General features: G+C 37.5%; 1 protein-coding gene across 1 annotated transcript in view; it reads left to right on the top strand.

Moving 5' to 3' along the window:
• The first annotated feature begins 450 nt into the window (after positions 1–450).
• The window catches only part of CDC40 (cell division cycle 40), a 57,508-nt gene continuing 31,767 nt past the window's right edge, over positions 451–26,191 (top strand). The window contains exons 1-3 of the mRNA XM_039223967.1: positions 451–664; positions 13,827–13,913; positions 21,994–22,123. Coding sequence (XP_039079898.1) covers positions 476–664; positions 13,827–13,913; positions 21,994–22,123 — 406 coding nt within the window. The 5' untranslated portion in view covers positions 451–475. The remainder of the gene's footprint in view (positions 665–13,826; positions 13,914–21,993; positions 22,124–26,191) is intronic.

The raw sequence follows: 26,191 nt of genomic DNA, 5'->3' as shown, positions 1-26,191 counted from the left end.
CAATTTGGGGGAAGGGGACGGAGAGAACAGTGCTTGGCCTGGGAGTGAGGGAAGATGATAGCCAATTGAATGAACCATCCATTCAGGGGCGGGGTCAAAGAGAGGCCAGCCCACTTCGCCCCGCCCCTCGACCCAAACTACACTTCCCGTTATGCCCCTTCCACTCCCAGCCGCGCTGCACGGCGGGAGTGTTGGACCTCGTGACCTCAGGGTATTTCGGAACTCGTAGTCTCGAATCCAGCCGAATAGGTCCTGAAAGTTATAAGGTATCACTAGTCTCTCTGTTTCCCAAGATAAACGTTTTATGTTCTCAGTTCTCTTATATTTATTCAAATACTAATTAATTATGGTTTAAAGATGTCGTAAATGAACTCGTAGCAAAGAAAGTAAGTAGTGTGTGTCATGGTAATCGGTCAGGACCTAGAAGCCGCTTCTTCCGCCAGGGCCTGGTCTCCGCAGAGGATCGGTTGCAGTCATGTCGGCTGCGATTGCATCTCTAGCTGCGTCCTATGGTTCGGGTTCAGGGTCCGAATCGGACTCGGACAGTGAGGGCGGAAGGTGTTCGCTGCCAGCTGCCGACTCCCTCATGCACTTGACTAAGTCAGCTTCGGCCAAGCGGTCTCTGGCAGTGGCGGTGGACTCGGCTCCGGAGGTGGCAGTTAAGGTAAGCTCTTCGGCCACTGATGCAGTGCGGGACTTGTCTGCTTCTGCTCCAAAATCCGACAGTCGCTTGTTAGGCTCTGGGTTACCTCTCCCTCAGTGCTGAGATATAAGTTGCTAATGCTCGGATCTCTTCTCCTTCCTACATGCATCTTCCTTGGGAGAAGCCGGGACTTGAAAATTCAGGACAGCGCTCTACTGCTCCCCGCTCTCTCCTCCCGCAATCAAGCAAGTGGGAAGGGCGAGGGGAGGTGGTGAAACTTTATTATGATTAAAATGTGGTTGGGGCGCCTGGGTGGCTTAGTTAGGCGTCCGACTTTCGCTTAGGTCATGATCTCACGGTTCGTGGGTTCCAGCCCCGCGTCGGGCTCTGTGCTGACTGCCAGCTCAGAGCCTGGAGCCTGTTTCAGAGTCTATGACTCCTTCTCTCTCTGACCCTCTCCTGCTCACGCTGTTTCTCTCTCTCTCTCCTAGAAATAAATAAAAAACATTGAAAAAAAAAAAAAAAGATGTGGCCTGGGTAGAGCAGAGGTAAATCAGAACTTCCCAAACCAGACTACGTACCCTTACTGGAAGAGAGAAGTGGCCTGGCCTTGTTTGGTTTTGAGGTCAGAACTAGATTCTGATCCCGACTCCACCCCTTCGTGAACTTGGGCAAGTTATACAACCTCCTGTGTTTCATCACCTGTGCAGTGGAGATCATTTCCAAAGTATATATCTATATGAGAGGGTTATGTAAAAATTAAGTGAAATGATACAAATGTAGCTTGTAGCACAGACCCTGGTATCTAATGAAAGTGCAAAGTTAGTTTAGCCCTTGTGATTATATATGTCAAGTCAGCGAGAAAAGATCTTGGTAAACAGTATGCTTGGTCCCAGTTGACTAAGGTGACAGAGGGAGAAAATGGGTTGAATGGTTCATTCAACAAATATTTACTGAAGACATGTTGTTTGCCAGAAACAATTCTAGGGGCTGAAGACACAGAGGCCAAGGAGCCAGACGTCTTTGCCATCATGATGCATACATGGTAGTGGAAGAGACAGTCAATGAAATGTGAGCAAATAAAACGGTTACAGATTCGATTGAGTACTATGAAGGAAAAAAAAATAGGGGTTTCACGATAGAGAATTAAGTAGGAGTATCACTCCCTTAGATTGGCAGGGAAGTCTTTTCTGAAAAAGCAGCTTTGAAGGGGAAGAAACCAGCCATGTGCAAGATAGGGCAAGAGTTTCCAGACAAAGGAAACTTTGCAAGAAAGTTAACAAAGCAAAGAAAACAAAGTAAGTTTTGAGGTGACAAGGAGCTTAGTGTGTTTGAAGATCTGAGGAAAGGTTAGTGTGTCTGTAGCCAGAGAAAAGCAGCCGCCAGTTGGTAGTAATAGACCCAGTAGAGCCTGATGGGGGTGGCCAGAAGCTCGAGATGTGCTGGTGGAAGGCAGTGTACAAAAATTACTTTGTATTTAAGATGTTTCCCATACAATGTCAAATCAATTCGTTGTATGCCAGAAAGTAATTTAACATTATATGCTAATTATATTTCAATAAAAAACAAAAACAAAAAAAGATGTTCCCAAGTCTAGTGTTATGACTTTAAGTCTTTTGCAAGTTTTTATGAATTTTACTTTTTATTATAGAGTGGTATGAAAGAATGCTTGGAATCCTTTCTTTATACAAACTCCCCCAAACTTGTATCAATCATTCCAGCAACCTCCTGAGTCCTCATTCTTTTCACAGCTTAACTTTTTCTGAGTTGTCACTTCATCTCATTTTCTCCTCAACCCAGTGCAACCTAGCCTTAGCCTCTTGGGAAACTACGTGTGCTCCCTGAGAAATGTGAGACCCTGTCAAGTTCTGCTGTCTGACTTGAATATCTGTATCAAGTGACACTCTTCTTGTTTCCTGGAACTTGCTTTCCCTTTGGCTTCCATAAGGCCATCCTCAGTTTTCTGATGCCCTGTTCTTCTGCCCTCCCTTGTATATTGGGGTTTCCTGGGACCTGGCCCTTAGTCCCAATTATACTCTCACGTGCCTTCAACTTCAGTCTGTGCTTCTGATGACTCACAGGTGAACACTGCAGACCATCAGGATTCAAATCCTGCCTCCAGTACTTACTCAGTGACCTTGGATAAGTACCTTCAAGTGCTCTCTCTCTGCCCTAAGGTTTTTCTTATCTGTAAAGTCGGGATAATACTAATACCTATTTCGTGGATAGACTTCTCACAAAGCACATTAAGTACTGATAATAGTGCCAGACACACTGGCCTTATTTCCAATTCCAAACTCTGCTGGTAGCTCCAGAACTGTTAAACTTCTCACTCAGCATGGTACTCAGGCACCTCCAATCCAATGCGCTGAAAAATTAACACTTTTTTCCCCACCCTCAAGGTCCGCATCACCTGTTTTTCCCATTTTGGTTAAGGATTCCACAACCCCCGTATTGGTCCAAGCCAAAAACAGAAGGGTCTTCCTTTTCCTTCTTCCTCTAGCTTCAGGGTCTTTCAGCTTGTTCTAATATGTCTGCTCCATTAATTTCTCTCAAATTAATTTCTTCCTCTCCGCTGTCCCTGATACAGCTTTCCTTCATATCTTCTTTACTTATCCCAGGAGTCTTTACTCTTCCAACCCCTACTTTTGGGTAGCAGGTCCTGTCATTGTGACACAATGATATTTATCAAATATTTTATTTCAGATCCTTATCATTTCTACGCAAGACAATTATAATCACCTTCTAACTGGTCTTTCTACTTTTTCCTTCTTGTTTCCTAGTTCCATAACCCATTCTTTCCTTCACAGTGCGCCCAGAGTCATCCTTCTAAATTCCAGGGTTGTATCACTTCCCTGCCCAAAGACACCATGTTGCTACTGTATAATTTCTAAGTTCCTGTGTAACATGAGGCCTGCCATTCTCCCATGCTGAACTCTCTGTAAAGCCCCAAAAGTCTTATTTTCTTTTTTCCCTCTCCAGAGTTTTGGCCATACAGTCTCTCTGCCTGGAAATCCCTTTCCTCATGCCTCACGCTCCACCCGCTCCCAAATTCTCTCCTTCCATCTCAGTGCATGTTTCCTCCTCTGTCTGTCCGGGCAGCCCCCTTTGTATCTCAGTTGTAGCACTTGCTGCATTGCTGTGACTTGTTAATTTTTTTCTTTATCCTGGACTATTGTCAGACCCTGGGGACCAGACATGGTTGTGTCTATTTTCATGTCTCCTGGGCCTAGTATACAAGATTAAGGGAAATATATTTGGTGAGAGAATGAATGAAAGAGTAAGTGAAAAAGAAAATCTTGAAAAAGCATGCACATTTGAGAATCAATGTGCAGTGATTGGGTGGGGGTGAGGGAATGGCTTTAGAACTCGCTTAGTTCAGTCACCTCAAGTGTAAAATAAAATAATCCAGGAAGAGAAGTTGCATAAGGTACGAGAAGTCCATTAGAAGCAGAGCACACAGCTAGGGCTATACCCCTAGTTGATGAAGGTTCTATGATGAGAGAGTAACAGACGTTAATTATCATTAGTTTGTGAACCAATACTTAAAATACAATACCAACAAACCCTTACAGAGAGTAAATGTAATGATAGAGAAATGACCAAGGAAGGAGATGTGAAGCCTGCCGATATGTTCCTCTGGTTCTTCTGTATCTGACTAACTATTGTGACGAATAGCAAGCATTTTGAGAAGATCATAAACGTACTCAGTGTTTTTAATACATTTCTCTGAATACTAATGAGATTGAACATCTTTTCATATATGTTATTGGTGATTAGATATTTTTTTTCTTTTTGAAGCGACTTGGGTTGTCTTTTGATTTGTAGGAAAGCTTTGTATATCTGGATAATATCCTTTGTCAGTTACATGTACCGCAAATATCTTCCAGCTTGAGGCTTGTCTCCTCAGTTGCATCACTGTCGTGATAAATAGTTGTTCACTTGTCTTATCAAGTTAGTCTTTTATGAAGTGTAGCTCCTGTTTCTTGTTTGAGAAATCGTTTCTTCTCCCAACGTCATAAGAGTTTTCTCCTATTTTGTTTTTTGAAAGCACTAAATTTTTGCTTTTTACATTTAAGTCCTAAATCCACAGGGATTTAATTTTTGTGTATGGTGTGAACGTTTTTAATAATATGGCTTGATCTTTGGTGGGGCTGTTCCTCTCACCCTTTTTTGTTGTAGTTACTCAATGTTGTGGCTATTCTCGGCCTCTGTAATTCTAAATACAGTTTAGAATTGACTTGTAAAGTTTTACCAACATCCAGGTGGGGTTTTGTTTGGTTACATTGAAACAGATCAATTTGAGACAATACTCTATTCATTTGTTTAGGTTTTCTTTAGATTTATAATTTCTCCCAAAGTTAATAATTTTCTCTATCAGGTGTGTCTTATTTTTATGCTAATGTGTTAATAAATAGCATTTTTTAATTTACTTGTTTTAATGATCTCACTAACATAGTCCTATGGTCCTATCAACTGCAAATACAACGGTATTTTTTTCTTCTTTGATTCTCTCTCTCTCTCTTTTTTTTTTTTTTTTTTTTTCTTTTTTTTTTTTTTTTTTTGCCATGCTTGCTAAGATTTCCAGAAAGATCAAAAGTAAGATGGAAAAAGCATATATCTAGCAAAGGGTCATCTGCGTGGCTCATCCGAATCTTGATCTCAGCTCAGGTCTTGCTTGATCTCAAGGTTGTGAGTTCAAGCCCCTTATTGGGCTTCATGCTGGGTGTGAATCCTACTTAAAAAAATATATATATACACACACACACACACACACACACACACGTGTGTATATGTGACCATGGACCAAAATAAAATATAATAATAATAGAAAATATTTTGAACTGAATAATAAGGAAAATACCAGAACTTGTGAGGTGCAGCCATAGCAATAATTTTTTTAAGTTTATTTATTTATTTTGAGAGAGACAGAGACAGGCAAGTAGGGGAGGGGCAGAGAGAGTGGGAGACAGAATCCCAAGCAGGCTCTGCGATCACAGTGCAAGCCCCATGCAGGGACCCATGTGATCATGACCTGAGCTGAAATCAAGAGTCAGACACTTAACTAACTGAGCCACCTAGATGACCCAGCAATAACTTTTTTTTTTTTTTAAGTATAGTCTTAAATACAGGTAATGGAAAAGAAAATAGAAAGTTAATTTGCTAGGCATCCATTCTTTCGGATTTTTTTTTTTTTTATCATTCCATTCTTTTCCTGTACCCATTTGTAAATTATGCCCTCAGTTTCTGCTCTTTGATTGCCCCTCAAAATTAAACCATCTGATTTAATCAATACTTTTGCCTTTTACTAAACAGTGCAAGAACTTTAGAACACTTCAGTTTTATTAACATTCCACAACCCCTACTTTAGCTATTATTGTCCTGTATTTTTTATATATATTTAAATTTCAGAAGATGGCAGTTAGCTATGCTGATTCTTGCATCTCACAGGCAAAGAGATGGCCTTCTTCCTGCCTATTGTGCATACTGGATGTCCTTCAGTGAGGGTTAGGTGGAGGCAGCTGCTTGCAGTTTTAGTTTGTCTTTAAAAATATTTTTATTTGAGCATCTTTCTCGAAGGATCTTTTCACTAGGTTTCCTTTACTTAGCTGGCAATTCTTTTCTCTCCGCATATTTAAAATACTCTACTTTCTGATTTTCACTGTTAGCAATAACAAGTCAGCTGTCGTCGTAGCTGTTCTCTTTTCTTCGGACTCTGCTTTTACAACCCTTACCCTCTGCCCCCATTTATTTGAGGTGTAGTTTCCAGTCTTTATATTCCTTATGGGATACCAGGTGTGGATATCTTTTTGTTTGTCCTGCTCAGAATTTGTAGAGTTTCCTTAATTGGGAATTAAATGGTTTGGAATACAGATCTTTCAGTGTTTCTGGAAAGATCTCAGTTCTTAGCTCCACATATAATTTCGGTCCTGTTCTTCTCTTATTCTAGAACTTCAGTTGGCCATATTTGTGTTCTCCAGTGTATGACAACAATTATTTCCTGGTTAAAAATGTATTTTACTGCAGCACTATCAGACTTCGCACTTTGGAAATCATGTAATGAACCCTGTTGGGTTGCAAAGTTGCTTGTTAATTGACTTAAATTAAAAAAATAAAGCAGACCTGGCATTCTCTCATTTCAGTCTATGACTGTGTTACTTTTCCCCAATGTATTACTTGCTTTGGCGTAGCCAACTCGAGTAAAATGAAAATTCTGATTTTGAGCATATATTAAAATGGGTGATCTTACTCATACTTGTGAGCTTCAAATCGATCACCTTTTCCCTCTGCATTTGTTAAGGGCCAAACCCAAAGGATATCTTTATGTGAATTTATCTTCTTTTATGTCATCCACTTAAACTTCCATCTTACAAAGTTTACTCATTTCTACTTTCTGGGGAAAAAAACCTATACTATATATTGATAAATAATCCATGATAATGATTAGTATTTATTTTCTGCTTTATAGTTTATAAAGTGCTTTCATGTCTATATTATTTGTACAACAGTAAAAAATGTGAAAAACTCTCAGAAGTATTATTTCATTTTATTCTCAAATTCCTTTGAATCAACAGAAGATAACGTGTTCAACTTATTTAACCCATAGGGTGCCCTTCACTCACTGTACTTCAATTTTTATGGATAATTAAAACTGAATAGAAATCCTTTGTAATTCTGTGGTAATCTCAATTGCATGCTTAATTATTATTGAACTCCTCATGGGTATTAAAACAAGGTTGTGGTATTGTCCAAGTTTTTCTAATTAAATATGTAATTACTAACTCTTCACTTTCTGGAGGGTTGTCCAATTTGTTCTATAATTTTAGCAGGAACTAGAGACGGAGACCTATTTATATTTTTTATTAGTTGCCACTGTTGTATGTATAAAGAGTAATTATTTTTAAGTTATACTTTGAATTTAAAATTTGGCATCTCATGTTACTTTGTCCAAAATAATTCAAATTTAAAATACCCTTAATCGAAAATGTGATGAACTATATTATAAAGTCGTTCTGGAGTCACCTGGGCGGCTCAATCAGTTAAGTGGGCAACTTTGGCTTAGGTCATGATCTTACGGTTTGTGGGTTTGAGCCCTGTATCAGGCTCTGCGCCGACAGCTCAGAGTCTAGAGCCTGCTTTGGATTTTGTGTCTCCCTATCTCTCTCTCCTCCCCTCCCTCTTTGTGCTCTCTCTCTCTCTGTCTCTCAAAATTAAATAAATAGACTTAAAAAAATTTGTTCTAGCAACTGTATTCTATAAAATCCATTGGGGACTCATGAATGTGGCTAAGCCTTGTTATTTTAAGCAGTTTATACTAGAATTAAATATTGAGAGAGAAACACAATTTAGTTTTTATGCAGTCGAAGCAATTTGTATATGGCTTTTTAATTTTATGGTACTGAGTTTTGCTATTCAACACTAGGCAGATACTATGTCAAATCAATGAAGATGCTAGTGTGCATTCTAGGGTAATGTATAGTTGACCCTTGAGTAAGGAGGGTGTTAGGGATACCAACCCCTCCCCGACACTGTCCAGTTGAAATTTTACATATTACTTTTGACTACCCAGAAACTTTACTAATGGCCTGCTGGTGACAGAAGCCTTACTGATAATATAAATAGCCAATTAACACATACTTTGTATGTCATATGTATTATATACTATATTCTTACAATGAAGTAAACTAGGGAAGAGAAAATGTTATTAAGAAAATCGTAAGGAAGTACTGACAGCTCAGAGCCTGGAGCCTGTTTCGGATTCTGTGTCTCCCTCTCTCTCTGCCCCTACCCCTCTGTGTGCGTGTGTGTGCTCACTCCCTCTCAAACATTAAAAAATAAACCATAAGGAAAAGAAAATACGTTGATAGGACTATACTGTGTTTATTGAAAAAAATTTAAATAAGTTCAATCCTGTATTGTTCAAGGGTCAACTATATACGTATCATACTTTAGATGGTCCGGTATTTGAATCCCCTTCCTTAAGAGTCTTAATGTGAGGAACGGCACTTGCTGCCTCAACCTTCAGAGACTGAAAGCCCGGATAGTCAGTCTCCTAATTCCATTTTATTTAAGGCTCAGGACAGTAACTTGGGCCCAGCAGACAAATGCACTCACTTAAATTTTAATCTAAAGCTAATCCACAAAGAACCAAGGAAAGAGAATATGTGCAGTGACCGTGGGGGCTACCATTTCATTTCTCGGGCCAGGAGTCTCAACAGCAGTGTCCCGTGGCAGCCAAAGCCATTTAGTAATGATGTTCAGTAATGGTGAACTCTTGTCCTCAGTGGACTGGTTCTGTGGTATAATTGATTTTCAATTGTGATTCCATCTGTATACACGCCCTTATTTATGCCCATTTCCCTAAACTGATTCTCCACCCTTCTTGGCAGTTCTAAGAGAAAGGATTCGGTACTCAAAAGAATTCAATATTGTTTAATCAGTCTGTGAGGGTTCCAGCTGCTTGTGGCTAAGAACCCCGATTGATAGCCTGCCAGTGATTTTTTTTGTTTGTTGCTAATTGGGTCTCTTTAACATCGCTCATTGTGGTTACTTGAAATTTTTCCCCTTCTCATTTATTCTATTAGTATCTTGGGGTAAGTGACTTAATGTTGCTAATACTTCACAGAAGTGTTGTAGGAATTATATGAGATAATGTGAGTCAGCACTAACATTGTTAAGCACTTTTTCATTGCATTTACCCTCTTCCAGCAAACTATGGATTTCATTTCATATATTGCTTATTGTCTAGAATATCAGCTCTACAAGGGCAGGGAGCGTTATCTGTTTCTACAGGCCTAGAACAATGTTTGGCACTTAGTAGGCACCCAATCAATATCTGTTGAATGAATAAATGAATTTGAAGTTACCATACTTGGTTTGTGAAGAGGCCTGTGCCCCCAACTGCACAAATAAAATCAGTTGTGAGTCCCACATCTCCCACCGGCTCCAAACATCTCTCTGTCACCCATTACCCATCCTTGTCTTTGTCACCTCTGTTTCATCTCAGAGGGGCCTCTCTTTTCAGAGGCTAATCTTCCATTTGTGTCCTCGATTCTTTTCCTTCCCACTTCTTCCAGGATAACCATACCATTGATTATTCCCTCATTCTTTAGTTTATTTATTTTGAGAGAAAAAGAATGTAAGTGGAGGAGGGGCAAGGCGGAGGAGAGAGAGAGAGAGAAAGAGAGAGAGAGAATCCCAAGCAGCTCCACACTGTCAGTTCAGAGCCCAAGGTTGGGCTCAAAACCATGAAATCATGACCTGAGCCAAAATCAAGAGTCTGACAGTTAACTGACTGAGCCACCCAGGCTCCCCTCCCTTATTTTTTTCCATGTATTTCTCCCTACTCTCTCCTATCCTGTAGCTCATAACTGACTAAATCTCAGCTTAGTCTCTTTTTAAGGAGGGAACTAACAAACTTAATTTTACCTTGAAAACCCTTCAATCTGGCAACCCATCTCTTCTTTTCTTTATTGCCAGATGTCTTGAGAAAGTTAGAAGCTATTACTGTCCTCTTTTTTTAGATCTTTAGTTATACCTTTGCCTCTTACAACTGCTTTCCTCCCTACTCCAGTACCAGAATCACTCTGGCAAAAGTTTGTTTGTGATGTAATTGCCAAATTTGGTAATCTTTATTCACCCTCTTTAATTTCTCTATGGATTTGACTTTTCTTTCTTCAATTTAACAAATATTTATTGAACATACACTGAATTCCCTGCATTCTAGGCAGTGAGGATATAAAATCGTCATAAAAGTCATATGCAACAAATAATGTAATATCACAATTGCTATAAGAAATTATGTACAACAATCCTTAGGACTATGGAAAAGCAGTTTTCCTGAGCCAAGAGGAGGAAAGGTATAAGAGAAAGTTAAGATGACATATTATCTGATAATAAAGGAATACACTGTAAGGAACAAAGAGTGTAACATTGCCAACAGCACAGAATAGATGAAAGTACTTGATATTTTTAAAAAATCGGTAATTTGTCTAACATGGCAAAAGTAGGAGTGCATTAAAACAGATAAGGAGGTATTATAACAGACAAGATATGATGGAGTCTGTGCTGGAATAGTGGGGACAGGGCTGTGGAGTGGGACTGTAGAAGTAGGGTTGCTGGAGAAATATTTCAGAAATAGAATCAGTTAGATTCTGTGCCTTATTTATTAGTGAGTAAAGGTAGAGTCATGGTGGAATGAGATCTGTTTTGGACACAGCAAAGTGTTTGATGCTATGGAACATCCATGTAGTGCAGTTCAGTAAGCAGTTACATATACGGATCCAGAGGCCAAGAGTGTGGCCAGTGTTGCAAATAAAAATTTAAGGTAAAGATTGAAGTCATGAGAAAGACAGGAGAAGGAAAGATACAGTTTTGAAACTAGAGAATATGGAAGTTTAAGGAAGTCCTACTTTAAGAACTCTATGAGAAGTAGAAAAAATTAAGTTGTCTGCTTTGGGTGAGGGTTGCTTTAGAAGTGGTAAAATTTTGGGGGCACCTGGGTGGCTCAGTCGGTTGAGTATCCAACTTCGGCTCAGGTCATGATCTCATGGTTCGTGAGTTCGAGCCCCACGTCAGGCTTTGTGCTGACAGCTAGCTCAGAGCCTGGAGCATGCTTCGGATTCTGTGTCTCCCTCTCTCTCTGACCCTCCTCTGCTCACGCTGCCTCTCTCTCTCTCTCTCAGAAATAAATAAAAACATTAAAAAAAAAAAAAAAGTAAAATTTTGGAACGATAATTGTGTGCCCACAGTGTTATTTTCTTGGTCAATTTTCTAGTCTTTTGTCATTAGTTGTTCTAAGTCTCCCAGGTCTTCATCTGTCAGTAGTATTGCTTCTTCTCCAGTGTCACTGTCAACTTTATGATATCCCACCTTAAGAAAAAAATTTCAGGGGTGCCTGGGTGACTCAGTCAATTAAGCGTCCAACTCTTGATTTTGGCTGTCATGATCTCATTGGGAATTGAGCCCTGTGGCAGGCTATGTGCTGACAGCGCAGAGCCTCCTTAGGATTCTCTTTCCCTCTGTCTGCCCGTTCCCTGTGTTCCCATGCACGCACGTGCTCTCTCTCAAAATAAACATTAAAATTTTTTTGATTATTACTTTGAATTGTGTTGTGCATTGTGTTGACAGAGGTATGTCACATCAGTAAAAGGCCAACAGAATAAAGATGGTGATGTGATGGGGATAATTCTAGGGGTTGAAGATACATATGTGCATTCAAAATCCAACTTGTGTAGCTTATAGCTTAGTAAGGGGTGGTAGACAATAAATATACATGACAGATGATGAAAAGTATAATGGAGAAAAATAAAGCAAAGTAAGAGGAAAGTAAAAAAATTGAGCAGGGGCGCCTGGGTGGCTTAGTCGGTTCAGCGTCTGACTTTCGCTTAGGTCATGATCTCGCGGTTTGTGGGTTCGAGGCCCGCGTCGGGCTCTGTGCTGACTGCCAGCTCAGAGCCTGGAGCCTATTTCAGAGTCTGTATCTCCCTCTCTCTCTGACCCTCCCCTGCTCACGCTGTCTCTCTCTCTCTCCTAGAAATAAATAAAAATATTTTTAAAAAAAATTGAGCAGAGACCTGATAAAAGAGAGAGAACAATCATGTGAATATCCAGGGAAAGAACATTCCAGGAAAAAGGAAAAAGGAACAGTACATGCAGAGACCCTGAGGCAGGATTGTCCTCTGGTGAATTCTAGAAAAAGCAATTGAGGCATAAGACTGGAGTTAATGAGCATCAGCATAGAACTAGAGGAATACAGAAATGTTTGGAGGCAAGTGGGGGTATAGATCATTCTGGGATCTCAGGGGGAGAATAATTCTCCAGTTAGATTAATACATCCTCATTTTGTAATAGTAATTTTGTAATTCCACTTTACTGAAATATAGTTCACAGATGTTATGTAACTTTCTTAAAAATTTTAAAATATAACTTGAGTACCCTAAGTAAAGGAAGGGTATTTATAACCTGTTTAATGTGTAAATTAAACATGTACGAACAACATGTTTTTAATGTGTAAATACTCAGGCAGGATGATACAGGAAGATAAAAATGCTTTGTGATGCTACCCTGGGGAACCATACTTTCTGAGAACAACTGGTAGTGAGCCTTTACGCCTTTGTTAGGCTCCACTCCGAGTGGAGAAGTGACCTGAGGATTTAGAGCAGGAGTAACATAATGTAATATTTTTTTTTTAAATCTCACAGCTCCTGCCTGGAGTGAGGCTGTGAGCGGACAGGGGTAGAAGCAGGGAGCCCCGTTAAGAGGCTGTTGCAATAATCCAGGGGTGAGTGGCTAAATTGGGCAGTGAGATGTCCATGAAAGAGGACTTGAGAAGTGTTTGAACTCTAGATGTGTATAGAAGATGGAGGATCTGCTGATGAATTGGAGACACAACGTGAAAGAAAGAGGAATCAAGGATAACTCTAGGAGTTTTCACGTGAGCAAATGTAAGGCTGGAAGAAGTCACTGGGAAGGGGTGACCTTTTGGATATATCCCTTTTGGATATATCAAGTTTCAGATGTCTGTTAGGCATCCTAGGAGAAAAGATGGTGAGTTACAGGTCAGATACACAAGTCTTTAGAGTTCAGAGGAGAGGTTCCGGTTAGAGATGCCAGTTTGGGAATAAGTGTTGGGGTTACACGAATATAGAGATCACCGGTGATTCTCTAGTGGACATGAGATGTTCGTGTTTGTGAAACTAGGCGATGAATTTAAGAAGGTTGAAACTTTAGCACAGACTGTGAGATTCAGATTTAGAATGTTAGGGTCCTGTCACTTCTGCAGTCCTGAACCATGTGCCTCTGGGCGTAGCTAATAAGGTTTGCTGAATAAAAAGAAGGACTTGTCCTGAATTTGGAACTGGAGGTTAGTTCTTTTGAGTTCCTAAAGAAGGAGGAGCCGGACTCTCTTAATTTAAGAATTTGAGTAGTTTATTAGCTTTTTGAGAAATTTTTCAATATGTTCAGATGACATAAAATCAGTGTTTTGAAAGGAAAAAAATTTTGTTATGCACCCTCACCTCTATACCTACGTACTTCTATTAGTCTTTGATTATTAGAATTAATCATATGGCACTCATGTAATAATCATAAAATTGGTGTTAAAATGGCTATGTGATCTTAATGTAGTTTCTAAAATAAAATCATTTGTCAGATGTTTAACGTTCATTTGGTTTTCTTTTAGGAAGATTTGGAGACTGGAGTTCACCTTGACCCTGCGGTCAAAGAGGTTCAGTATAATCCTACCTATGAGACCATGTTTGCTCCTGAGGTAAGAAAACATTATATTTAAGATTCTGCCTTTAAAAAAAAAAAAAAAAAGATTCTGCCTCTTGCTAACATATTTGAATTATACATAGGTAGATACACAGTGAGTTTTTCAGAATTTTCTCACAAGAATATACTATTTAAACTTTCAGAAAATATATCTTGTTATATGTCAGTTATATCTCAGTTTTTTAAAAAACGAAAAGAAAATATACTTTTAAAAATCTGCTAATGCTTACCTACCAACATACAACTATCTGATAGAATGGAACTCTGTCTTTTGAAAAAAAAGCATCTTAAAATACCTGATTCTTAGATGTGAGCGTAGTTAACATCTTCCTCAGTATTGTTAAGGGAGCATTATAAATTAACCATAAGGGAAAAAGAACTTGTTTTATTAGCATCATCAGTGCAGAGTGTATTATGAAACATCTGGTTACGAATGCTCCCGTGCTGAATGCTAAAAAGAAGTGGGGCGCTCATGTGTTCCCTGCTCAGAAGAAGAAGTAGTCACGGTGCGCATTGCCCGCTCTGCATGAGACATCTTATGATGATGGTGATGGTGGGTGATGATGATTAATGCTGATGGAAGCACAAAGAATATGAGGGGGGGATGGCAAAAAAACAAACAAACAAAAAAATCCCCAAACAGTGAAAACTGTCCATTTAGGAAAGTCTTTGTAGAAAAAATGAAACTTCTAGCTATTTTGTTTTCAAAAAGGGAAAGAATCCTTGATTAGAAAATGGAGATGCCGGAAAATGGTCATTCTAAAACAAAAAAAATAAGCCTTCCGTAGCAGGATCTTTAAGAAGCACTTTAAAAATGGGGGTGAGGAGCCATATTTCCATTGCAGCTGAGTGAATGAAGAGGTGCTTTTTAATACTTTTTGGTTTTGAGCATCTGCTTTTTTTGATTAAGCAGTCATAAAGCTGTTTTATATAATTGCCTTCTCAGGTGTCTGTCATCACTTAAAATTCGGCAAGTTTGGGGCACCTGGGTGGCTTAGTTGGTTAAGCGTCCGACTTTTGCTTAGGTCATGATCTCGAGGTTCGTGGGTTCGAGCCCCGCGTCAGGCTCTGTGCTGACTGCCAGCTCGGAGCCTGGAGCCTATTTCAGAGTCTGTATCTCCCTCTCTCTCTGACCCTCCCCTGCTCACGCTGTCTCTCTCTCTCTCTCTCTCTCTCCTAGAAATAAAAAAAAAAAAAAAAAAAAATTCGGCAAGTGAAAAATGTAGCACGGTCAATGTTGTGGGTGCCAGCATTTAGACATCGCTTTAGCAGTTCTCCGGCTGTCTAGTTAGCAGAAGTCCCAGGCTCATACTCTGAGACTGCAGCACATTTTAAATTTTATTCTATTATTTCTTAAATCCTTCTAGCCTATTGTACCTCTAGATGGTTTCATATCCCTTGGCACCCCTTTAGCTGGCATGGTGAAGAAGGATTATGTGTTAAATATATGCTTCATGGTTTTTTAAATGAAAAGTACTTCAATTAAATAGGGCCACTAAATTCAGAAAATGAGAACGTTTGGAAGTAGTGTGGTATGTGTGTGACCTTCCTATGTCTGTGCATGTTATATGAAGTCTCTTTCTCTTAAATGTTTAGGTCTTGTGCATAACTAATACATTGCTGTGTGATTATAGTTTTGAAAATTTAAAAGATAAAGTTGGTTTTTTTGGTGATATCGATGAGGCATTAGGCCTATCATTCTCTTTGTAAGATTACCAATCCTTTAGTAATGTGTTCTCTTTTTCTTTTCTTAGGAAACCTCACATTCAATATATAAATTAGCTTACGTTAGGAACACTGATGCTTGTCACCAATTTAAGAAGAGTGAGGAGAGGGAGAAGTGAAGAAAAATTACAATTTTTCCTGGTTGCCAAATGAATTGTCTGTTACATAATAGATTATTAACTTAGAATTTTATGAGTAGGATCTGTATAATTTGACAAAGTATGGAAAGGTGTTACCAGGAACTTTGCTGGATGAATTTCAAGTTCCCTTGTTTTGAGAATCTATTGCTAGAAACAAGATATAACCCCTCTCCTAAAGCTACTGTTTACCAGAGAGGATATGCTTAGTGTTATTTTTAAAAAGATAAAGACCAGACTCTTTCCTAGAATGCATAAAGTACTATTCAAGTTAAAGGAGAGATTGTGTCTGGTTGTAAAGATAAGAAAAAGTTTCACGGAGGAAATAGTATTTAAAATAAACAATAAATGGCTGGGGCACCTGGGTGGCTCAGTTGGTTAAGCCTCTGACTTCAGCTCAGCTCATGATCTCACGGTTCTGTGAGTTCAAGCCCCGCGTCAGGCTCTGTGCTGGCAGCTCAGAGCCTGGAGCCTGGTTCAGATTCTGTGTCTGCCTCTCTATCTGCCCCTCCCCTCCTTCCACTCTGTCTCTCTCTCTCTAAAATAAAAAAATAAAAAAAATTTTTTTAAATAAAATAAACAATAAATGGCAAGATTTCATTCTTTTTGATCACCAACTAGTATTCCATTTTATATACCATATCTTCTTTATCCATTCATCAGCCGATGGACGTTTGAGTGTTTTCCATAATTTGGCTATTGTTTAGAGTGCTGCTATAAACATTGGGGTGCATGTTCCTCTTCAAATCAGCATTTGCAACAAAGTGGATAGAACTAAAGTGTATTATGCTAAGCAAATAAGTCAGAGAAAGACACATATATGAATTCACTCATGTAGAATTAAAGAAACACAGCAGATGAACGTAGGGGAGGAGAAGGAAAAATAAGAGAAGAGAGAGCTAGGCAAACCACAGGAGACCCTTAAATACAGAGAACAAACTGAGGGTTGATGAGTGGGGGAATGGGCTAAATGGGTGCTGGGTATTAAGGAGGGCATTTGTTGGGATGAGCACTAGGTGTTATATGTAAGTGATGAATCACTAAATTCTACTCCTGAAACCAATACTAAACTGTATGTTAACTAACTTGAATTTAAATAAATAAATTTTTAAAAATAAACAGTAAAGTCCCAGTTAAGAACATGAGATTTGAGGTTAAATGCACTGCGTATTAGCTCTGGTGTGACTTTGGATTATCTTAGTTTTCTCAAAGGTAGAATGAAGATGATTTCTACTTTACTGAGTTATATGGATATACATAATAATGTCTGATAGGCTTAGGAAACTCTGGCATAGAGTAAGCATTTAATAAATAGCAGCCCTTATTGTTATTTATGTTACTACTACTGGCGCTGATGGCTAGAAAGGCTTTTATGAGGAAAGATTCCAGGCAGAAGAGAGTAGCATTAGAACAGGGAGGACTACTTTAGTCATTGTCAGTAGAGGAGAACAGAGAGGTAAGATTAGAATGATAGTTTGCATAGTGTTGCACAGGGTTCTGGCCAATGTAAGCAGTTTGGTCTCGATTTAATAAATGATACACAGATTTTTAAAGTTCTTATTAAAGTGGCATAATTAAAGCCGAATTTTTAGGAAGATTAATTTGGTAAGGGTTTGCATGATGGAAAAGAGTGGTCATAGAAACTAATGAAATAAAACTACCATTTATTACTGTATCCTAGGTACCCTATACTGAGGGATTTATATATTTGTATACCTTATCTCCTTTAGCCTTTACAATAACCCTGTGAAGTAAGTACTCTAATCCCTATTTTATAGCGAGGAAACCAAGTGTCAGGGTTTACTGCCAGCAGGTAACGTATTTGGGGATGTGAGTTCACATCATTCTTGACAATTGCTCTGTGGCTGGAAGACCTGTTTGTAGACCATTGCGGAGTTTGCACATTACACCCCATGTCTTTGACTTTACTAGTTGAGTAAATTAACTGAATTGACTACTTTATTGTATAAAATATTGTTTTTGCCTCCCAACCGAGGACTTTCCCTAAATGGTCTAACCTAGTATCCAGATAAGCTTACTCAAATTATAGACAGGACTTGAAGAGATAACAGCCATTGCTTTAGTCTACTCACTTTCTTTATTTCACTCAATCCTTTTTGGATATGCTTAGAGAAAAATGTATTTGTTACCTTTTCTAGACTCATGTAAAACCTATAATCCTCAGGGAGATTTTCAGATTTAAAAGAATAATACTTTTAGTAATAGAAAAAAACATTAAAGTTAAAAGGAAATAAATCCTAGTTTCTATTAGATATCTGGCCATAACGGCTACTATAAATATTAATGTTAGAATGAACTTTAGAAAACAGGTCAGCCCTTTTATTTCATAGATGAGGAAACTGAGGCCCAAAGCCATAGAACCCACACTAATAAAAAATTCTTATTTTAATAATATTTAAACTGTGCTTATGTCTTACATGATTGTGATATTCTGCCAATAAAACTGAATTGTGGTGATCTTTTCCCAATTTGTGGGAAATAATTAAGTTAATCAATAGGCTCTTCTCACCTTAAAGTTTGTTTCTAAATGTTTAACCATTGATGGCTACAGTAAACATTAATGAAAAACTTATCAGAAATCTAAGTATAATATGATTATTATTAGTTCAGTAACTTGGGGGGGCATTCTATATGTGAATTTATGATTATGATTTCACAATAGTCAGTTTTTGCTAGTGTAAATTTTCTTAATACCTGTGACATTGTGCTATACTGCTAAGACACTGACCCTCAAGTACTCCACCTCCTGAAGACTTTGGAGAGCCACTGCCTTACGATACACAGATTTCTGAGATTTATCCACCAGTGTCTTAACGAATTAAAAATGCTTTTCTCCTACTTTATAAATAAATCACTACTTCACTCAGGTGGAAGATAATAAGCATACTTAGGAACATCCTGAGATGCAGTGATCTGAATTATGAATTAATACCTAAATGTGTCTATTTTATATGGGAGATTAAGATTATAATTGACCGTGGTGTACTTCAGTATGGTCTTAGCTTAAAACTGTTAAATACTCATGCCTAACTTAAATATGTATTTTTAAAATCCCTTGAATACAAATTTACTCTTGAACATAGTTAATTACCAAAAGTTAAAAAGAATATTTGGAAGTCAGTTTTGTGTGTTTTTTACATGCTTTGTATTTTAATTTTTTATTTTTTAAAAGATATTTTTATTTTAAGTATTCTCTGCAACCAACGTGAGGCTTGAACTCACAATCGCAAGATCAAGGATCACTTGCTCCACCAACTGAGCCAGGCGTTCCTATGCTTTGTTTTGTTTTTTAATGGTTAGTTCAGAGTTAATAGAAATGCATATTCACAGAGACCAGGAGCATCTGGGACACATAGTTTTTTTGTTTGTTTGTTTGTTTTTAAATAGTTTATTGTCAAGTTGGTTTCCATATAACACCCAGTGCTCATCCCCACAAATGCCCTCCTCCATGCCCATCACCCCCCCTTCCCCTACCCTCCATACCCATCAGTCCTCAGTTTGTTCTCAGCATTCAAGAGTTTCTCATGATTTGCCCCCCCCCCCCCCCCCCGCTTCCCTTCTTCTCCCCCACGGTCCAAACATATGGTAGCTGTCCTTCTCTGCCTGACTTATTTTGCTCAGCATAACACCCTCAAGTTCCATCCATGTTGCTACACATGGCCAGATTTCATTCTTTCTCATTGCCATGGACACACAGTTTTTAAGGAATTGGGAAGTGCTGACTTTTGCTGAATAACATTTCTCTTCTTTTCTTTGTGGGCATTTATTTAGCCTTTAAGGTCCCTTCCAATAGCTGCTGTTACAGGTAGTTGAGGTGGGCCAGAGGTAGATAGATCCTCCCCCAACCCAGCTTCCTATAGCATTAGATGTTTTTGTGTTGTCTCCAGCTTAAATATCTATAAAACATAGCAGATTTAAATTTTTAGACTGCTTTGGAAATGGCACCAATATAACATATACTAGCTCTAATATGTGGCTCTGTATTCATATAGAAATCAAAGTTCCTTAATGCTGAGAATTTTCCTTTAAAAGAGCTGATTTGATATGTATGACAAATAGAAGAATTGTTCTTTTTTTTTTGTAAAATCTTAATAAGACTATGGAAATCGTATTTTCCTTTTTCAAATGGAAATTATAAATGTAATGATTAACTTATTATATGAGTAACAGTCAGAGCAATGAAGATATTTATCATTTTAGATTTTCCCCCTAGAAGTATCAGATACTGCTTTGTGGAGGATAGCTTACCATATTATATTAGGTAGAACATCTAGGAAACTTAAACCACTTTCTTATCCTTAGTATTCTGGATGTTCCTTGTTTTTGTAATGAATTTCATGACAAAGAAGTTCCTATAACTACCAGCATTCAGCAGTCTAGATTTTTTTTCTCCCTTACGTTTCCACCCATTAGTAAGGAGGAACTAATATAGGCTGTAAAATCTTGTACTATCCTTTATTATAAATTCAGAATGAATAGTAATAAAAGTTTTGTATGTAAATCAGGTATTTTAAAATTGAATCACTTTAAACATAGAAATGGAAGCTGTCAATATAAAAGAATATTGTAGTAATGCATTTTCTTCTGAAGCAGAAAAAAACCATAAGGCAAATGTAACATTTAAATTCAGATTTTTGTGCATAGTATAATATTGGTATCTAGCGAAGGCAGCATTGTCCTTAAGAGAAGACCGATAACTTGTATTTATGGTTCTGGAAATATATCATAGGAATGGTGGTTTCTTATGGTAGTGACCTAAGATGTTCTGAAGTTGAAATACTTTATCGCGAAGACCTTCCAGACTTGAGAATATCCTGTATGATCCCACTATTTCCAAAGTGGGAAGTTCATTTTCATTCTTTATTTAGAAACAAAAGAAAGGGCCCCCTGGGTAACTCAGTTGGTTAAGCTTTTGACTTTGGCTCAGATCATGATCTTATGGTTCATGAGTTTGAGCCCCGCGTCAGGCTATGTGCTGACAGCTCAGAGCCTAAAGCCTGCTTCAGATTCTGTGTCTCTCTCTCTCTGTCTCGCTAAGATTAATAAACATTACAAAAATTAAAAACAAAAAAGAAAATACAGAGCTGTATTTTTCCATTAGTATTAAATAAATATCATTAAATTAATAGTGCTTGTCATAATCTGGTACCCTTTTTTACCCGTTATTTTTAAAGTCAGTATGATTGTACATTTAAGAAATGTTACACAATAGAATCCTCGACTACAGTTTGTTCTAACCTTGGTTCTACCAATTAATAATAATAAGACTATGGACTCTAGGGCAGATAAAATATATCACCTTTGGCCTTTTTTCTTATTTCTAACACGAGAAGGAGAATACCTCTCTAACTTTCCAGGATTTTTGTACAGATCAAACTAAATAACATTTGAAAACCATATGGAAACTCAAAGCATTATAAACAGATAATAATGTACTATTTTGTGTAAGACTTTCATAGTGTGACTTCTCAGAGTAATTTTATTTCATTTGTAATATCTTTAGGGATTTCTTCAAGCATTTTACTTTTATTGTCTATTTCCTAGTCTCTGACCCCAGAGGGGTTCTGATTAATCTTTCACTTCATTAGTGCTTTCTATATGTGCATGATGGTAAGTATTGAGGATTTTAAGTCTCTGCCTTTGAAGAACTCATGATCTAGTAGAAAAGAAACTGTATTTTTAAAATTACATCATGGTACCATTATTGATATAAAAGTTACCAAAAATCATCTTTATAAATTAAAAAAAGTCACCAAAAATCCCCCAAATCATGGACAAAAAATAATAGTAACTCAATTATCAAGAGCAGCATTGTCAATAGAACTTCCTGCAGTAAAGGAAATGTGGTAGCCAATAACCACATGTGACTGTTGAGCTCATGATGTGTGGCTAGTGTGACCTAGGAACTGAGTATTTTATTTTAAGTAATTTAAATTTAAATACCTACACAGAGACTTGGGTGAGCAGGGTTCCTCTCCTTCTGCCCTAGGCGCTGGGCTAACAAACAGTGCTCATCAGCCGTTGCCCAGCCGCGCTGAACCTTGTGTGGGGAACATGTTCCCAAGTAGGTTACTTAGCCACTCTTGATTTAGAGTTGAAAATATATTGTACAATAATTCTAGTATTCTAACTTTATGTAATTACAATTTAAGTCTGTTTTTTTTTTTGGTTTTTTTTCTTATAACATTGCAGTTTGGACCAGAAAATCCCTTCAGGACACAGCAAATGGCTGCCCCTAGAAATATGCTTTCCGGATATGCTGAACCAGCTCATATCAATGACTTTATGTTTGAACAGCAAAGAAGAACGTTTGCCACCTATGGTAAGGTGATAAGTTTCCAGTTTGACACATTTTTGTATGTGTGACAATCTGTTTTATCTTCTTGCATTTTAAATTTAATAATCTAGTTTCCTTTTTCAAAAGGTACATTTTCTTAAACACATCTATAAATATTTATACAAATGTGACAATGAACTATTATTTTTAGCTGTCATTCTAAATCTGTGATTTCTGAGTGCTAGAAATACTCTGTGGTCTTAAAAATAGAATGTGCTCTGATGTACTTGATAATGAACACTTGTTATTGGATGTCCGTTATTTGCAGATTGCTGCTGAAGTTGGTAAATGACCAGATAGTGTTGAGTTTACTTTTATTTTTAATTCCAGTATAACTAACATACATTGTTATATTAGTTTTAGATGTACCATATAGTGATTCAGCATTTCTATATGTTGTTCAGTGCTCATCATGATAAGTGTACTCTTAATCTCCTTCACCTATTTCACCCATCCCCCCACCCACCTCCCTTCCAGTAACCATCAGTTTGTTCTCTGTAGTTAAGAGTCTGTTTTTTGCTTTGTCTCTTTTTCTTTGTTCATTTGTTTTATTTCTTAAATTGCACATATGACTGATCATACAGTCTTTGTCTTTCTCTGACTGAGCTATTTGACTGTATACCTTCTGGATCCATCCATATTGATGCACATGGTAAAATTTCATTCTTTTTTGTGGCTGAGTAATATTCCATTGTATATATATCAGATTCAACCATTGATGGACCCTTGGTTGCTTCTATAACTTGCCTATTGTAAATAATGCTACAGTAAACATAGGGCTACATAAATACTCTTGAATTAGTGTTTTCATATTCATTGGGTAAATATCCAGTAGTAGAATTACTGGATCATATGATACTTCTATTTTTAAATTTTTTGAGGAACCTCCATACTGTTTTCCACAGTGGCTGTATCAGTTTGCATTCCCACCAATATGCACGAGGGTTCCTTTTTTACCACATCCTCACCAACAACACTTGTTGTTTCTTGTGTTTTTTATTTTAGCTGTTCTAATAGGTGTGAAGTGATGTCTTATTTTGGTTTTGATTTACATTTCCCTATGATCAATGATGTTGAGCATGTCTTCAAGTGTCCGTTGGCCATCTGGATGTCTTCTTTGGAGAAATGTCTATTCATATCTTTTGCCCACTTTTCATCAGAGTATTTGAGTTTTTTTTGGTACGTTCATTATATCTTATCATTAACCGATTGACTTCATTTTGGTTCTCACATCTTATCTCTGAAATGTTTTCTCTTATTTATTGAAGGACATCAGGATATAGAGTGGCCACAGAGTCATTGTGTAAAATAATTATATCTAATCTATCAGTAGATAGATTTAAGAAAGTTAACATGCGTACAAGGTTGGGAATCTCCTAAAAGAAGATGGTCTGTATAATATCCTTGTTGATAGTTCCGTAGATCATAGTTCCTGGTCACTTATATCAGATTTGCTAGTATTTGGTGGTCCCTCTCCTTCCTCTTTCTATAATCCTCATCTGTGTCTTTATGCTGTTGTAGTTATGATCTTCTTTATGAATTAGTTATTTGTGCTAATGTTCTTTTCCCAAAAAAGTAATTGAAAAAGAAAGCTTTGAATTTTACAACAAATTTAATCATCACATCTTTAGACATCAGCAAATTGTCTCTTTTTTTCTTTAGTTTTCTTTGCAGTTAGAATTCTAATTCCTACTTTTATTTCTTTTTGGGGGGGGGATTCTTTTTTTTTTTTTTTTACAAATAGTTTATTGTCAAGTTGGTTTCCATATAACACCCAGTGCTCATCCCCACAAGTGCCCTCCTCCATGCCCACCTCCCCCCTACCCCCCCCACACCCATCAGTCCTCAGTTTGTTCTCAGTATTCACGAGTCTTTCATGCTTTGCCTCCCTCTCCCCCACTATTTCCCCCCTTCTTCTCCCCCTTGGTCCTCCTTTTATTTCTAACAGATTTTTTTTTATGTTCTGAACAAATTTTTATATTCTATCTACCATTAACTTCCATTACTATAAGATAGGATTAAAAAAGGTTAAGGGGCACCTGGGTGGCTCAGTCAGTTAAGCATCTGATTCTTGATTTCGGCTTAGGTCATGATCTCACAGTTCATGGGTTCAAGCCCTCTATCAGGCTCTGTGCTGACAGTGTGGAGCCTGTTTGGGATTCTCTCTCTCCCTCTCAAAATGAATAAACTTAAATAAAACTTAAAAAAAACATTTTTAAAGGTTAAAAAGACAGTAGCCTATGAAATATTATGTATTCAGTGATGCTTTTTAATAAAAATTATCTTCATAAAAAAGAATATAAACAAATTTTAAACTTTTAGGAATGAGAGAAGAAAAAGGTTACCTATAATCCCTCTATACTAAAGTATCTACTTTTAGCATTATGATCTTTATCCCTCCAGGTTACTCTATACTATAATCATTCTATACTGAAAAATTTGCATCTCACCTTTTTATCCAGTGTTCTGTCATAAGCATTTTCCAGTGTTAATTTATAATCTCAGTTTGTCATTAAGAACTATATAGTATCTGTTAATGGGCTATGTCATAATTTATGTAATTATTCTAATGGAAAGTTTTACTTTTTTCTGATTTTTAGGGAGTGATGCAAACTGATTCACTGTGTATTAGTTGAGAGTTTTAGTAAAGATAGTATTTATCACAGTATATTCTCAGAAACTGGCTTTAAAAAGATTGTCATGTGTTAGATCATATTTGACCATGACAAAGTTATAATTAAGTGTTCAAAAACTAAGACTGTATACTTCTGAAATCAACTAGAAGAGTTTGACGCCTCCAGTCCAATAAAGTGGTTATAAATGCATTGTACCCATTACTTTTATAAAGGATCCCATGTGAATATGAAGTATATATATATATGAATATATATATGCAGCACATAATTTTATTGCATCATGAATTTATAATCTGGCCTGTATGAAACAGACTTTTAAAGACTTTGCTTATTTTCTTTAGAAAGGACTTAAGCAATAATTTGGATAGCTAAAACTTCTTTAAAACAAAACAGAAAAGAAAATGTCCAATTAAGCATACTCTGATACCTGTTTTCCTTCTTAAATTTTCCTATGGTAAGAATATTTATTTATTTGTTTGTTTGCTTATTTTTATGTTTATTTTTGAGAGAGAGAGACAGGGTGCGAACAGGGGACAGGCAGCGAAAGGGAGACACAGAATCTGAAGCAGGCTTTGGGGCTCTGAGCTGTCAGCACAGAGCCCAGTGCGGGGCTTGAACCCACAAACTGTGAGATCATGACCTGAGCTGAAGTCGGATGCTTAACCAACTGAGCCACCCAGGCGCCCCCCGCCCCCACCCATAGTAAGAACATTTAAAACTAAGTTGGCTTAGAGCTGTGTTCCAAAATAGACGTCTTTTTTTTTTTTTTTTTAATAGTCAGTGGTTTTTGTCTTTCCTGCTAAGGAGGTGGTGAGCTAAGAAACAGGTTGATCTATTTAGTGAGCTGAAGACATAAAAAACGAATGTGGGGCTATCCTGTGTTAGACAGCATGGAGTAAAGGAAGTAACCAGTTGCAAAACTAAGAAAATTATGGTCTGTCTCCTTTGTGATAATCTTAGAACCAAGAACAGTTTGTTTGAACTTAAATTAATAAACAAGTTAAACAACCTCAGGTTTAGCAATCTCTTTTTTCGTTACCCCTAAGTACTCAGCAAGTATAGCTTCTATTAACTTAATAGTCTTATTATCTTCTCATCAAAAGGTCTTGTCTAACTTCAGATAGTGATTCCTATCTGTTTTCTCTCAGCCTTACACATGGAACTTAAGGCTATGAGACCTTCTGTTACCTTCCCTCATTTGCAAAGAACCAGGGAACAGACCTTCCTCATACCTTGTACTAGTGTGATCTCTGAGACGTAAAGGGGATGGTACATGACTTCAGTTTTATGTGTCTCAGATATATCACTGTACAATGTGCTAGGACAGAGAGCAAACACTGATCCTACTTCTCTTCCCATTTTTAAATTGTTGTAGCAATGTTATGATCTGAGTGTACTCTTTCTGGAAGATTTATAT

Source organism: Hyaena hyaena, unplaced genomic scaffold (genome assembly GCF_003009895.1).
Source record: "Hyaena hyaena isolate Hyena2069 unplaced genomic scaffold, ASM300989v1 scaffold_1513, whole genome shotgun sequence".
NCBI classification, from domain to species: Eukaryota; Metazoa; Chordata; class Mammalia; order Carnivora; family Hyaenidae; genus Hyaena; species Hyaena hyaena.
This window is presented reverse-complemented; position numbering and strand designations above follow the sequence as displayed.